At 39.8% G+C, this 15,043-nt stretch overlaps 1 protein-coding gene across 1 annotated transcript in view; it reads left to right on the plus strand.

The window, feature by feature from the left end:
- The window catches only part of klf7b (Kruppel-like factor 7b), a 64,507-nt gene extending 49,708 nt beyond the window's left edge, over nt 1-14,799 (plus strand). The window contains exons 3-4 of the mRNA XM_034885240.1: nt 4,010-4,133; nt 10,286-14,799. Of these exons, the coding sequence (XP_034741131.1) occupies nt 4,010-4,133; nt 10,286-10,337 (176 nt within the window). The 3' untranslated portion in view covers nt 10,338-14,799. The remainder of the gene's footprint in view (nt 1-4,009; nt 4,134-10,285) is intronic.
- Nucleotides 14,800-15,043: the final 244 nt, after the last annotated feature.

A 15,043-nucleotide genomic window follows, 5' to 3' on the forward strand; every position in this document is an offset into this window, starting at 1 on the left:
AAGATGGGGTGCCCTGGCCAATTACAGAAGACGGGTGTGAAACGGCCGCCTGTCTGGCACCTGCGGCCCCCACTCATACCCCATAACACACACACACACACACACACACACAGGTTGAGAGTGTAGCATTTCTCCAAGGTGCCAAGCCTAAGCTGCCAAGGGCTTTACTATTGTATGTTGAAAATATTGGTCCTGTATTTAGTCCTGTATTCAGTCCTGAGCGAGGACTCTGTGGAGTGGGTGGGAGGATTCACACATTCAGACACTGCTGCTGAAGATTTAACATGGAGGATTGTTAGTTCTTTACAGAACAAGATGTGAATCTGTTGTAGAATCACATTTTTTTTACAGCTGTCTGATTGTGGACCTTTACAAAATAGCTGTGGTACATCAAAAGTAAAAATGTTAATGGAAAAAGTCTTGCATTGGTTGATTTCAGTCTTGAACTCTCCCATCGTAATTAATCTCTTTGTACAACATTTGTTGAGGCGAATTAGAAGTAACAAGACTACAGAAAAAACAAAGATTAAATATTGACCATTAGAACCGAACCAGCTTTACTAACCAGATTATGGTTCATCATTTCAATTAATTGTACCACTCGTCCTTTTTTTAAATATATATATATATATATATATATATATATATATATGCAGGAGTGCTCCCAAAGACCTGTAAACAGACTTTTAAGTGTAGTATTTGGGGAGTTCACCTTCTAAGAATCAGCGCATGTGTTGTTCTAAATCTTAAAAAAGGATTAGTTGCTCAACTTTACTGCTAGAACAGTAGATACTAATTTAGCTAGTATTTTGGCAGAATGCAAGAGCATGTTTCAGCTATTCAAAAAGACCAATGAAAGTAACGCTTGATAGCAAAACCCAAATGAATGCAAAAGCTAGTGCAGCAGAGGCTAGTTTGGAGAGGGAGGACGCTTTATATATGGTCTGGTCTCCTAACAAATAAGAAACTGTAGATGAGGTGGCAGAGAAAGCCTGTCTCTAAAAATGCACAATGGTGAGGCAGCAACAAAACCAAGATCCCTGTTGTGAAAATCAGCAATTGACTTCACAAGATTTGACTGGGGAATTTGAATATGCAAATCTTGGGGAGCTCATGATCTGAAATAAATTCATTCTGAGAACAACTGTGTCTCCTTGCAGCCAGGTTGTGTCTGTGGATGAAATACAACTCTGATCAAAGAGACACAGGAACTGGGGGGAAATAAAGTGGAAGAGGGGCATCATTCACAGTTGGATGTTCCTGTAGTACGTAATCTTTTACTGGTCATTGCATCACCTTGCTGTCAGAGCTGCTCTGCACCTCAGGTATTAGTCCATGTGAAGGTCTACTTTCTATAGCTTCTACTGTTCTGGCACAATGGTTCAAGGTCGGGAATTAAGGCAATTAAAGTTCAGAAAATCGATGTCACAGTTAGGATTAGGGATAGGGTTTAGGCGTTTTTCCATTAATGGTACCTGCTCGACTTGCCTCAACTCTACTCGCCTTTTTTGGTTTTCCATTATGAAAAAAGTCCCTGGTACCACCTAACAGGTACTTTATTTAGAACCACCTCAGTCGAGGTTCCAAGTGAGCGGAGACTACTGATTGGTCGGAGAGAATCATCACTATCCACTGCGTCATCATTGCTAGCAACAGACAAGGGTGTCCTGAACAAACTCGCAGTGTTTAAATAGTCTATCCAGCGGGGGGTTTTTTTGCTGCCTCAATCGTCTTTTGAAACTAAGTTTGTTTTCTTGTAACAGCCCCATGCCGAGAATTAAAAACAACACATCTTCAACGTTCTGTGTGTTTTGCGTTAGGTCACGGCATTTCCTGCTATGATGACTAGGCACGCTCGCCTCACGCATGAGCCGAGTCATGCAGGTACCATGTAATGGAAAAACTGCATTAGTTCTCCTGTTGGTATGGAATAGAGAAGTTATGCCCTGTGGGAAGGTTGGGGACTTTGGGCACTGTGTAAACATCACAGAAAAGAAAGAATGTAAATGAAGATCCAAATAGGAAGCTGCATTTGTATATATGTATACATTGAAATTTATCATCAAATTGAAAGAAAAACAGTCCTTCAACTAGCAATCAAATGTTTTTCAAGAAGGTTTAACAGACGATTATTTTTTTCCACCTGAAGTGGCGGGCATGATTATCAAACTCAGTTGCCATTTTGTTTCCATTACATCATTTATCTGATGTCCATTTCCGCTGTTTTCTGTTGACGAATGGTTTCTGAGTTTCCTGACCAACTGCAAGCGGCTGACGCAACTTTCCCGCCAACATATATAATTTCAGTCGCCACACGTGTGGCAATGCAGACATCTGGAAACAGGTTATACTTATTTAAAAAAAAAAATCTCTGTCAGGGTTTGCTGTCATTTTTCTTTCCAAAAACTCCTGCTGACAAACCAACTTGCTTGGAAACACAAACACATTATTTTGCATCCAATTAAATTTTCCCCATATTGTAAAATACTTAGTTTTCACATTAGTGCCACTTTGTTTTGGATTGGTGTGTGCTGTAAAGAGAATGGAGGGGCTGCTAGGACATCTGGCAAACTGACTGTAAACTGCTGTATTACTTCCCATTATGAGTCATTAGGATCCCAATTACAGTTACCACCCCCTAGTTCTCACACACACACTAGTGGTCTGTTTGGCCAGTTTGAAAGTATGCAGTTGAGAAAGGCCTTTGTTTTAAAGTGTTTCCTCTTTAGTAATATCCCAAATATTTAACATGTATGTCATTTATTTGATTTAAAATAACTTGGCTTGCTTGATGTTTGTGCAGTGTCAAAACAGCTTCCTCCCTTTTCATTTAAACGGGGCAACTGCGTTGAGGCAGTAGGAGTCCCAGAGGTCTCTGAAACAAAAATAACACTGGATTGAACTTGAGTCAACTTTTGCGACAGAGCAATGCAACATCATCCGTTTTTTAAACCCAGAACCAATCTTACACTTTCGGGTTTTGAACCAAAATGAATACTTCTTTATTATCTAAAAACACCAACTATATGCACGAACATGGTCATGCCAGGAAATAAATCTTTCAAGGTGTCCAGCGAAGGCAGCAGGGGGTTGAATTCAGTGAAAAAGGAAAAATATAGTCTGCATGCACAGCTGTGCATGACAAACTCAGTTCTATTGCAGTTTTCGATATAGTACAGAAATGGCTTTTTTTTTCACTGTTATAGAAATGGAACTTAATTAAACTTATTTTAAGTGTTCATTGAAATGTGCTCAAAAGATTTTTGCTTGCTTTGTTAAACAGTGTATTAATTAAACATAAAGGAAAATGTACTATTAATTTTTATATATTTTTATTGTTATTTCTATTTTTATTATTTGATTTTATATATTACTTTTTGGGGTGTTATATTCTGATTTATCTGCAGACCCACATATACCCGAAACACACTCTTATACAGGCAGTCAGACCCCATCACGTCACATCTGAAGACAGGCTGCTCCTGAAAGATACACACACACACACACACACACAGCCGGAAGGCTTTCTATCATAGAAAGATAACTACAGGCTGAGAACAATAGACAATCTCTTTTCCCATCTGGTGAAGTGTGGGGGATGAAACTTCATTTACTTTTCAGATCCCACCACCTGTGTGTGTGTGTGTGTGTGTGTGTGTGTGTGTGTTGGGGGGGGGGGGGCTGAGATTCATTTCAGCGTGAATTAAGGATTATGAATTAACATGCCACAGTGCTGAAAGACTTAATTTACAGCTAATTGAGTGTATTGGCTCATTAAAAATGGCTGTTGTATTAAAACTGGTCTGCCTGCCCGGCCCCTGGGCTGTGTGTGTCTGTTTGGGTCTGAAAAAAGCCAGGGGTTGTTACCTGTAAATTAGTGAACAGCTGTTGTTTAGATGCGTGAATTTAGATGTAGAAATTATAATAAAATGTGACATCTTCTCATCTCTCTCTCTCTCTCTCTCTCTCTCTCTCTCTCTCTCTCTCTCTCTCTTTCTCTCTCTCTTAGGTGAGAAGCCCTATAAGTGCTCATGGGAGGGCTGCGAATGGCGTTTTGCCCGCAGTGATGAGTTGACACGACACTACCGCAAACACACCGGAGCGAAGCCATTCAAGTGCAACCACTGCGACAGGTAAACACACACACAGGCATCCGCTGTCCACAAGAACAATGACAAACACTTTAAATTTGCATTACATGTATGCACTTTATCTGTCAAGGACTTGTGTTTAACCTGCATTTGTCCCCAAAAGTAGTACTCCCAAAGTAGTACTCCTTCTTGTCAAGTCACATATTTGGGCCATTTTTGTCAACATTAGGGTTGCAACTAAGAATTGTAATTGTCATTGTAATTGTCAATTAGCCTTATTTTTAGAAAACATTTGGTAAATAATAGAATGAACAATGGGCAATGGCCATCACAATTTCCCAAGACCAAAATCAAGTCTTCAAATGTCTTGTTTTGTGTTTCCAATTGTGCAAAACATAGACATTTTCAGTTAACAAATGTAAGACATGTAAGACATTTACATTTCTATTTGAATAGCTCGTCCATGCCTCATTTAAATCAATAAAGGGATGTAAACGTTTGTACGTTGCTTGATAATGCAGCCAAACCGATTGGTAGTTGGCCCATAGGTTCAAAGGACAAATTATTCAGGTTTGCTCTACATGCTTCTCATGTAGCAGTTCAGTTTACATCTCTTTTCTTAAGCACAGGTAAATAAAAGTTCTCAAAGAATCATCTTTAGAGACCGAAGACTGCAAATGAGTTTTTTTTAAATGAGTCTGTTTAAAGCTTAAATGAACGGGAACATTTCCCTCCTTCAGCAGCTGAAGGAGCTCAAGTGAGCTCTTATCTGAACTCGTGGATAATAACGATTCAAACTGCAGTCAATTTAATGATAAGCAATGTTATTATCTAAAATTCACTTCCTAATGGATTCAGTTTTTTTGGCTGCCATACGAATGCATCTTAACATTGTTTTTGTTATTGGTGTATTCTTATTAATTTTCAATTCATTTTATCCAGCCAGTAGTCAATCCTGTGGTTGTTCTTTTGTTTTTTTGTATTTTTACCAACTCCTTTTCTTTCCGTAGTTTGACCTTAGTGGAAAACAAAGGTAGAAAAACCATGATAGGGTTTGTGTTTCAAAATAAAAGCTTATTAAATCTCCTTCTGGGCAAAAGCTAAGGAAGTCACATCATCATCTCTGTTTGGTGTTCCTCAAGGTGTGTGTGTGTGTGTGTGTGTGTGTGTGTGTGTGTGTGCGCGCCTACTCATGCCCCTTTGCTGGCAGTTAAATGGATTCTGGCCATTGGCAGACTAGTCGCAGCTAATTGAGTGGCACCAGATGCCAGCTCCACTTTAACATACACTCTCTCTGTATGTGTTTGTGTACCTGCACTACCTTTCTGATGATCAACACACACACACACACACACACACACACCATTACACACCATTACACACACACACACACACACACACACACAGTTGCCCTAGAGACATTGTAATTGGCTGTTGTGGGTTCCCTCTAGTTTGGGTTTTAGACATAAAACCCTCCAGAAACCTGCTGGAAGCTTCTAATCCTGGCTGAGAGCTGGGACTGTATTAGCTCCTTCTTGGCACACGCACACACAGACACACACCCACACACACACTGTGTAGAGACACAACACACACACACATGCAAAATTCAAAGACGTTTAGATGCAAAGTCATGTTAACACATGAACATTTAAAGGCCCAGACAAAACAACGACACACTTAACTACACAACGACACAGATAGAGTGTTGGTGACTGACAGTTGGAGTTCTCTCAAACCTCTTCTGATTGAATCATCCCTGCAAAGGAGGAACATATGTGTTGGAAAATATCTGCTGCTTTGATCAAAAGTCAGAGGTAAAAGCATAGAAATATACAAAGAGAAGTAAAGCGCAACTATCAACATTTCAGTAAGAAACATCCAATCAGAGAGCATGCATTCTGCTGTGTGTGCTAGTGACACCGACCTGGAGCTTATGTTTTGACAAAAGCGTTTCTAATTTTGCTACAAGTCTGATGAAGGCCTCTGTCCAGCATCTTTGTTAAGCAACTGCCGCTGAGACTGATGGGTACTGTAATCATACCGTATTGCACTGCACAGGTTCAATACATCTTATTTTAGGATTAAGCTACATGAGTTAAGTTTCCAATTATTGAATTTTGAATTAAAAGTGACTTTTTTTTCACACAAAAAGAAAAAAACGATACTACCAAATAAGTAGATTCAGAAGTGTACCACCTCAGCCAAGAAGAGTTATAGTGCAGTATATTGCAGTGTCATTCCATCGTTCCATCACTTCAGTCTAGACTGAATATGGGATGGTATGGGATGGAATGCCGTTAAATTTAGTGCAGACATTCATGATCTTCTTGAACTTTGGTGACTGGCTTTTCATGCAGCGCCATTATAAGGTCAAAGTGTAAAATGTTCTAATACTTTACTTTAATTATCTAAAAGTTTGATATGAGAGAAATACAGCCTCACCGAGCGCTAGTGGGACTGCAGAATCAAAGTTGTCGCCACCTCCCCAAATGGTTTCAATGTAAACACAGCGGTATGAGGTTGGCAGCCGCAAGCAAAGCAAGGCTGACGGCCTCTCTCTCTGTCTCACACGGCTTTTTGCATAAGTTAAGGATGGTTCAAGTTTTATAACTTCAAAGCTTCAAACTTTAGATGCATCCTGTCTGGGACAATAAGCAACGTTTCAGCCACTGGTTATTAACACTTTATATAGTAATTGTGCCACTTTTCTAACTATTACTTCTATTGTAATCTAAAACGCAGTCAATGTAGCTGTGTAATGAGATTACAGTAGGACCTACACAGGCACACACTTTGCATAGCTGTCTGAAAGCCCCTTTAGTTTTTACATTTCCAGTAATTTCCTTTTGGCTTTTTGTCATTCTCAAATTACAAAGTGGGTGGAAAGATGCTTTACATAACCAGGATGTTCCTCAGTCAGACACACACACACACACACACACACACACACACACACACACACACACACACACACACACACACATCTGTGGTGGGTGGAGCCCATCGAATATTACCATGAGAAAAGCAAAAAGTGGCAGCCATGGAGAGGTTAACATTAGATAGACTGTTCAATCTGACACACTTTCTCCTGAGGAAACACACACACACACACACATTGCAGTCTGTCATTAATCCTGCCTAATCAAGCGGGGACCCCCCGATGTTTCCATGGAACTGGAAAGAAGGAGGAGTGATGAGGAGGAGGACAAAAAGAAGTGAAGAGGAGAAGGGAGAGTTTAGAGGAGGAGAAGTGGAGGATGGTAAGGAGCAGTGGGTTGCGTGTGTGAGTGTGTATGTGCGTGTGTGGGGGGGTACCAGCTGGTCTGGCTGCTCCACACCCCAACAGTGACACAGTAACTGGCATGGCCATCTGTCCAGCCACGCACACACACAAACACACACAGATCGGTGAAGGTGCACTGTATTGACCACATGGCCAGCTAAGGGTTGAGGGGAGACACTAGATCACAGACAACAGAGATAAGAACAAAGTTCAACTGTGCACTTCACAGTAATGTTTGACATCTGAAAACGTATGCGAATTAACATGAATTAACACAAGGTTCTGTCCACACTTTGTGTTTTCAACTACTTTTCTACTAAAATTGTTCCCCACTTAAAACCCAAAAGGGCAAGAAAAACAGCTGAGTCTCTTCGTCTTGTTTTACAAGTATGTACATACACACATCTATAACCTTTGTTTGAACAACCATCAGTTTTTTAAATTTACTTATGTAAATTATATACATAAAGTGGTTACAAAGTGAATGACTTGTCCACCAGTTATTTCAATAACAATTTTATTTATAGTTTCAGATGATAACAGGAGTTAGACATTTTAAATATAGAGTAGGTCTGAGATTTGTACAAGTGAACATCACCATACACTAGCGGTCAAAAGTTTGGGTCACCTAGAAATTTCCACTGGACTCCATTATAGACAGAATACTAGCTGAGATCAGTTACATTGTTTTTTTACATTACATTATGTGCTTACATAATTGTAAAAGGGTTCTCTAAAGTTTTATAGTTAGTTTATTTAAATGACATTAGATTAGTAAACAGAATGTGGCTTAAGAACATTGGATGAAGGGTTGCTGATAATGGACAATGTAGATATCACATTAAAGATCAGTCACCCACTCAGATCAGCTGGTATTCAGTGTATAAGGGAGTGGAATGGAAATCTGCAAGTGACCCTAGACTTTTGACCGGTAGTGTATATGCGGTAGTGTATATACAGAATATATCAGAATATACCACTCCCAGCTTTATGCACAGGACTTTAGATTGACATTTTACAGATTTGCAGGCAACTGGTCAGAGATGCTTTAGTTGAACATTTTTAACTGCTTCCTTATTTGGCTCAGTGTGAAGTTCCTAATCACTGAACTCTGGATGAGATGTTACTGCAGGAGACTGCAGTCTGCAGACTGACATTAACAGAATGAATCACAGTAGAAGCTTTTGAGGGACAGCAGATTTTGCTGCGGCGGGAAAACTTTGTATTATACTTTTGAGTGTTCAGCTGGAAAGAACAACAGCCTGCCTAAACACACACACACAGACACACACACACAAACACACACACACACACACACACGCACACACACACACATACACACATAGAATAGCCTTGACTAATTAATAATGAATAAAGCCTCTGGCAAATTGAATTTTTAATTTCTCATTTTATTCTTGTCCACATTTTGTTTTGGCTGAGCTCTACTCATATCATTTGTGATTCATTTTATTTTGGATGTTAAGCTTTAATGTCCTCACAATGGTATAATGAAATTAAAATACTCTCGAGCTTGGGATTCTTATAATATACATCATCAGCGGCTGGTTTTATGTCTCTCTCACACCAGGTGCAGTCACTGCTGAGTTAAATTGCCCGGCATCAGAGTGCACTGCCGACCTGTCTTTATTAGTGTCCATGTGCACAATGCATATCTAATTAGTTTCTACAACAGGATTCTACTCGGAGCTTGAGGTCTGACTGCAGAGCTGTAGAGGTGTGGCTGTGATTTATGGTCGTGTTTGAATCATATGCAGGAAATCACTGAGCCTGAATTTGCCCATATTGTTCTCTATGTCTGAGTTTCATCAGTCTGACATGATGAAGTAAGACTATTGAAATTCACTGTGCATTTAAAATGAAGTGGTTGGAAGTCTGTGCAGTTCCCTGCATTAATAAATTTGTGTGTTAAGCCGTGAGCACTGGCTCATTCATGTTGAAATAATTCTCTTACCTTTTAGCTTTTCCGGTAGGCTATTGTCACTTAAATATTACTTTATAAAAACATTTATTCCAGCCATAGGAATGTGTTGTAAAGGTATTATCTATTGGATTTTGACATGTTACCACTTTTTAGATAATTCAGAGCAACCCAGATGTAATGTTTGAGGGAGAATTTCAACATTTTCATCCATATCGCCCACTCAACACACTGGTCAAGTTAGCATTAGAGGCTGAAGTTAGCATACCTAATATTATAATATTATATTATTATAATATTTAAAGTTTATTCATTGTGGTTTGTTGCTGTTTGAATCAAAGGCTAGAAAGACATATTGTATCAAAGACAGTACCCATGGGTGTTTTATGTTCAATACTTGTCACACATTGTGTTTTTTGGAGTAATTTCAACAAACATTAGCTATTTAGCTTATGTAGCTAAAGTGTGCAACAGGTAACTTTGCTGTCCAACAAACATAATTTGAACTCTGCATGAAAATAAAGTTTACACCACCTTCAAAGTACTGCATAAATGTTTACTTATGTTCAAACCAGTGTGCATGGTGGACAGTTCAGGGTGCTCGGGACTAATAAGAGTTCCTAGAATACACAGAGCCAATGTGTAGTGTATGGAGGCTGAAAGCATGAAACATTTTCAGCAAATACACATAGCCAGAGGGAGGTTCAAGGGGCCTGAGATTATGGAGAGTTCATAAGATATACCAAGAGCCAGAGGGTATTTCAGGGGCCCTGTTCACAGTTAATACTGTATATCACATGCTGTGTCCTGTTTTTCTTCACTGCTGCGCTCACTCACTTTTCAAGCATTAATAGTTTCATCTTAACATTTTCCATATCTGAATTTTACTGTATTTTGTGCTCACATTTGACCTATATGTGGGATGTTTCGTTATTATTTCTGACATGGTTTCTCTTTTTCTCTCTGCAGGTGTTTCTCTCGGTCGGACCACCTGGCCCTGCACATGAAGAGGCACATCTGAGAGGAAAAAATAAAAGGAGTGGGAGAGGAGAAGCAAGAGGATAAACAGGAGGAGGAGGAGAATAGATAGGAGGAGAGAGGGATGGGCAGTCGAGCTACCTACCTCCCTCCTCATTCACCCCATCCATTGGCGGCCATGACGCCTGCAGGGCAGCGCATCCATCTGGGAGCGCCATAAAGATCAAATGGACGGCCCTCTGATTGGAGACAGGGATTAGAGGATTAGAGAGGTGTAGCTGGGTTGTTTTTTTTTCTTTAAAATCACACACACTCACACACTTGCAATAGTGAACACTCAATACACCCGTCTTTGAATGCATCATCCCGGTGAACCCCGGCTGCTCTCATGCGGCTCTGGGGGCTTGGACACTGCCAAACAAACATATACTTAACTTGCTTGATGAAACATTACGCAGCCTTTTTATCTTTCTTTGTAGTCAGTGTGCTTAAACCATGAAGTTACTTTAGGTGAGGAGATAATTCAGTGGGGAAACTTTGAATATCCATGCAGTCAGTTGTAAGTGCTTTACCGGCTTTTGAAATCCAATACTCAACTTTTTTCACTGTTTTTTTTTAATGTTTCTCATACATGGGACACAAAACCATCATCTGCCGCAGTCAGCTCCAGTAATCTATGTGAAGAAAACAACAACAAACAACAAATCTGCTGGAGAGAGACTGTATGGATTGACTTCTAGCATAGCTGAAAATCGAACCCAGGGCTCGGACACTGGGTGTTTCGGTGCACCCATGGGACCTCGGTCAGCGGGTGCTACTGCAACTCTCAGGCTCTCCTCCAGTGGGTGTTTGCATCTCTCACCTTCACTGAGACACCTGCTGCCTCCGCAGGCTAACTGACAGAAATGCGCAGCGACACTTTCTTCCCTTTTTTTCTACTTAGAGGACGATAATTCTTCTTATTGTTGTTATTACAAAGAATGACACTTTGCTCTTTTCTCGCTTGGAGAAAATGTCTTAAAAATCAGTGAATTGTGTTTGAGAAAAAAACTCAAAATCTAAGATGACTTCAACGGAATGTGTGGGATGAGAAGGAGAGCGTTGTTGGTCTTTTAATTCCCATGTGCACCGGATCTGCTTCTGCAGTCTTTGAGCAACCAGTGGATGAACAAAAAAACAGAATCATTCTAACTCTCAGAAACGGAATTTGTATTTTTGTTGGACTAAAATAAAAGCAGAAAGCAGAGAGGTCTTCAGTTGTTTGTGCTGCTCTTTCTGCCCTGCGATTCACTCCAGCTGAAAAACACAACCCTTGCATGACCCTTTGTGGTCACTGCACTCTACCGGAGTCAGGCGGAGGATTCACTAAAGAAAGGAAACTTGTTTTTTCTTCTTTCTATGTTTTCTTGTTGATTCTGAGAGCCATCCTGGAGCTCTTTCACAGACTTTGAGATCTCATCTCCCTGGCAGCACTGCAGGGCATGAACAGAGGCTGAAGAGCTGCTTTTTGGTTATACACTCAGCTTACTGGGACGCCAACCAACCTTTCTGTTGTGGTGCCAAACAAACGCGTTCACGTTGCCCCGGTCAAATTTTGCCTGTTTTGTATCCATTGACTGCACTGACTTCTTTTCAATGTTATCTGTGCTTTTTTTTCAACAGCGATAAAAGGAACACAAAGAAAAAAAAATCATAAAAAGACTTGAAAAAATATGACACAAAAAAACAATTCTGTCTCGCTCTACACATTGTATACAGAACAAGCACACATATTCCATCAAAACACACACACACACACACACATTCACACACACACACACACACACACACAGATTTACACTGCAGTTTCTTTGCTCACGGCTCCTCTTGAGATAAGACTAATAAGATTTAGGAAAATAATTATTAAACTAATGGGCAGAGTTGGAAAACAAAACACTGCATGGCAGGCTTTATAGCAAACACATACACGCACCAGCTCATGCACACTCTCTCACACACACACACACACACACACACACACACACACACACACACACACTTCCTTGAATTCTATGTTCTGCTCCCAGATCTTTTTTCACAGTAGGAATTTAGCAACTGTTGTTTAGTAGAAGAGGATCTTAGCTCTCGGCTGGAGGTAACCAACTATTTCAAATCCTTTGAAGTGAGAAATCAGCTTGTTCTCAGTTCCAACAATCACCCACATATCCCTCGCTACAGTTTGTGCCTCTCATTTAATCAGCGTTTTAATTTCAGAGACAGGGTATGAATTACTGTTTTCATCAAAATCAACAGAAGTAAAACAATTGCAGCACGCCGTTTAGCAAAACATGCTGACAAGATGTTCATAAGTCCCAAACACCTTTCTGTCCTGCCTCTAATCTACAATGAATTTGAATGTCTTGACCCAAACAAAGATAGCAACCAGAATCATTATCTGGTTACTTAAATCTGGTATATTAGCTTTATCAATTATTGAAATTCTAAATCAACTTAAACATAGATATTTAACCTAGAAATCAGGTTTCATAAGCAAACTGCCATTGGGATCACAAGCTCCTTCACCTTGTTTAATGTTGATGTCCCCATAACATATATGTAGTTAGTAGAGGATTAAGTCTTGTGGTAAGACCAGCATTAACGATGGTGGTATGTTGCACATATTTCAATTCATTTAAGCATAATTATCACAATGAGAGTATTGACTCTTTGCTGAATTTAACTTTGACACACTAATTAGCTAAATAAAGAAGTAAATAAATGCAGTTTAATGGCCAAAGCATTTCTATTGGATTATATCCCATAACAGCTGTTTGGTAGCTCACTAGCTACTAATACAGCTAGCTCACTAGCTATTTTAACAGCTAGCGGACTAGCTAGCTTGTGGCGGTGCTTACAACAAGAATAGCTAATGAAGGAATGTTGTTTTGCTACATCTTTCTGTGATCATGTTCTTAGAGGTTTATATGCATTACAGTATTCAAAGAACACACATCACCTGCTGGAATTTCAAAGCTATAATTGATTGATTTTTTTTATCTGCTACCTGAATGTAAACACTAACATCTCCGTTTGATGATGCATGAGAGGCATACACTGTAGCGAACACACATATCCACGCCTGCTTCCTTTGCTTAACGGTTGCAGAAAAAAAAAACTTGCCTTGTAATCTGGGCATTACTGATACACAACTGACACCACTACTCCACCCACAAACCACCACCTACATGCCCGTATTACATGCAAACAGTCTAATTCTTGCTGCTGCTGACTGGTGCAGCTGGGTGAGGGTGCAGGGTTCCTGAAGCTGGTGGGGGATTTTACATCCCAGCGTGCCCAGTCAATGTGCCAGTCGGCCTTGCCAGCCTTCATTAGGTGAAAAGTGAAAACATTCCCCTTCAAGCGGGTTTATGGGGCAGCTTTGAACAATCAATACCAAAAACCTCCAGCGTGGAACTGCCCTTTAGCTACAGGCAGAGTCTCCCCGGTCAGGGGAGATCAGCAGGAGACCGCCTCCATATGAGGCCTCTGTATCCAGCGGCAGCTTTCTCTACTAACTCTCCGTTTCTGCTAAATACGACGTAACCAACACATGTTTGAGATGAATCCAGTGTTTCACTTTTTTTTTTTTTTCTTCACTGTTAGGTTTCTGTTACACAAGCTATATTGATGTTTGTTTTCTTCAGCTTGGATGATGCAAAGTCATGCCAAAATGTTGAGGCCTGCAATGGGATGTAGAAGAAGCCCTCCTATACATGAAGTACAATCATAGAGGGATGGAGATAGTAGCACTTTTGAGGCTTTTGATGGCATGAATGTGTATATTTGTGTGTATGTGTCACCATTAGGCATACTGTGAGGAAAGCAGTGATTCAGCAAAGTGGTTGAAAACAGATTTTAAAGTGCTGGCCATGTGTGGGAGAAGTATCGGTTGATAAATTTGCTGTTTGAAAATGCTTTTTAATCCAAGCAAAGGCTGACAATGTGATTTTTTACGTTTTATTTTTTTGACCCTTCATTCATTCATTCATTCATTCATTCATTCATTCATAGTCATAAAGCTTGATGGCTTGAGTCAAAGACATGCAAACTCGCACTTTGTTTTACAGCATGCTAAAATCAGACTTCTCGTTGCCAGATTAGTTTAAATGACAGTTATCTGAAGGACACTTCTGGCTGATTATTTTTCTGTTTATTTTTCTCCTTCCCATGAATCTCAAAATGTATCAGTATTTGTTCTGATTATTAAGAAAGACTGCTGAAGAAGAAACAATAATACAAATATCTGGATGTAAATAGGATCTTAAAAATACCATTTGCAGCACAAACACTGTAGTTTTACCATTTTGAATGAGCTGCTAATACCACAAGAGGACCTATATTAGAGAATACTGTGGCGGTCAGTCGGTGTCTTCTTGCAGTAGCATTTCATGCATGGTCACCCGATACTAAAATTGAATAATGATTTAAATTGATCATCTTTTCCAAATAGTACAGTTTGTTTAGGTGAAAATCAATAGACGATGAGAATGATGAACCTTAAGTACACTTTAAAAAATTTGCACATCTGTGTTGTTTTTCAAGATAACACATTGAACAATTGTGCCCCAAACTGCATAGACATACCAAGTTGTTGAAGATTATGTATACCAATTCAGAGCGAACATTTTCAAATGTAAAGTTATTGTAGTAAGTACCGGTAATTGTAGTGGCGGCAAGCCAACAAATACAACTCATGGGTTTTCTCCTCTT

The sequence above is a fragment of the Etheostoma cragini genome, chromosome 11, assembly GCF_013103735.1.
Source record: "Etheostoma cragini isolate CJK2018 chromosome 11, CSU_Ecrag_1.0, whole genome shotgun sequence".
NCBI classification, from domain to species: Eukaryota; Metazoa; Chordata; class Actinopteri; order Perciformes; family Percidae; genus Etheostoma; species Etheostoma cragini.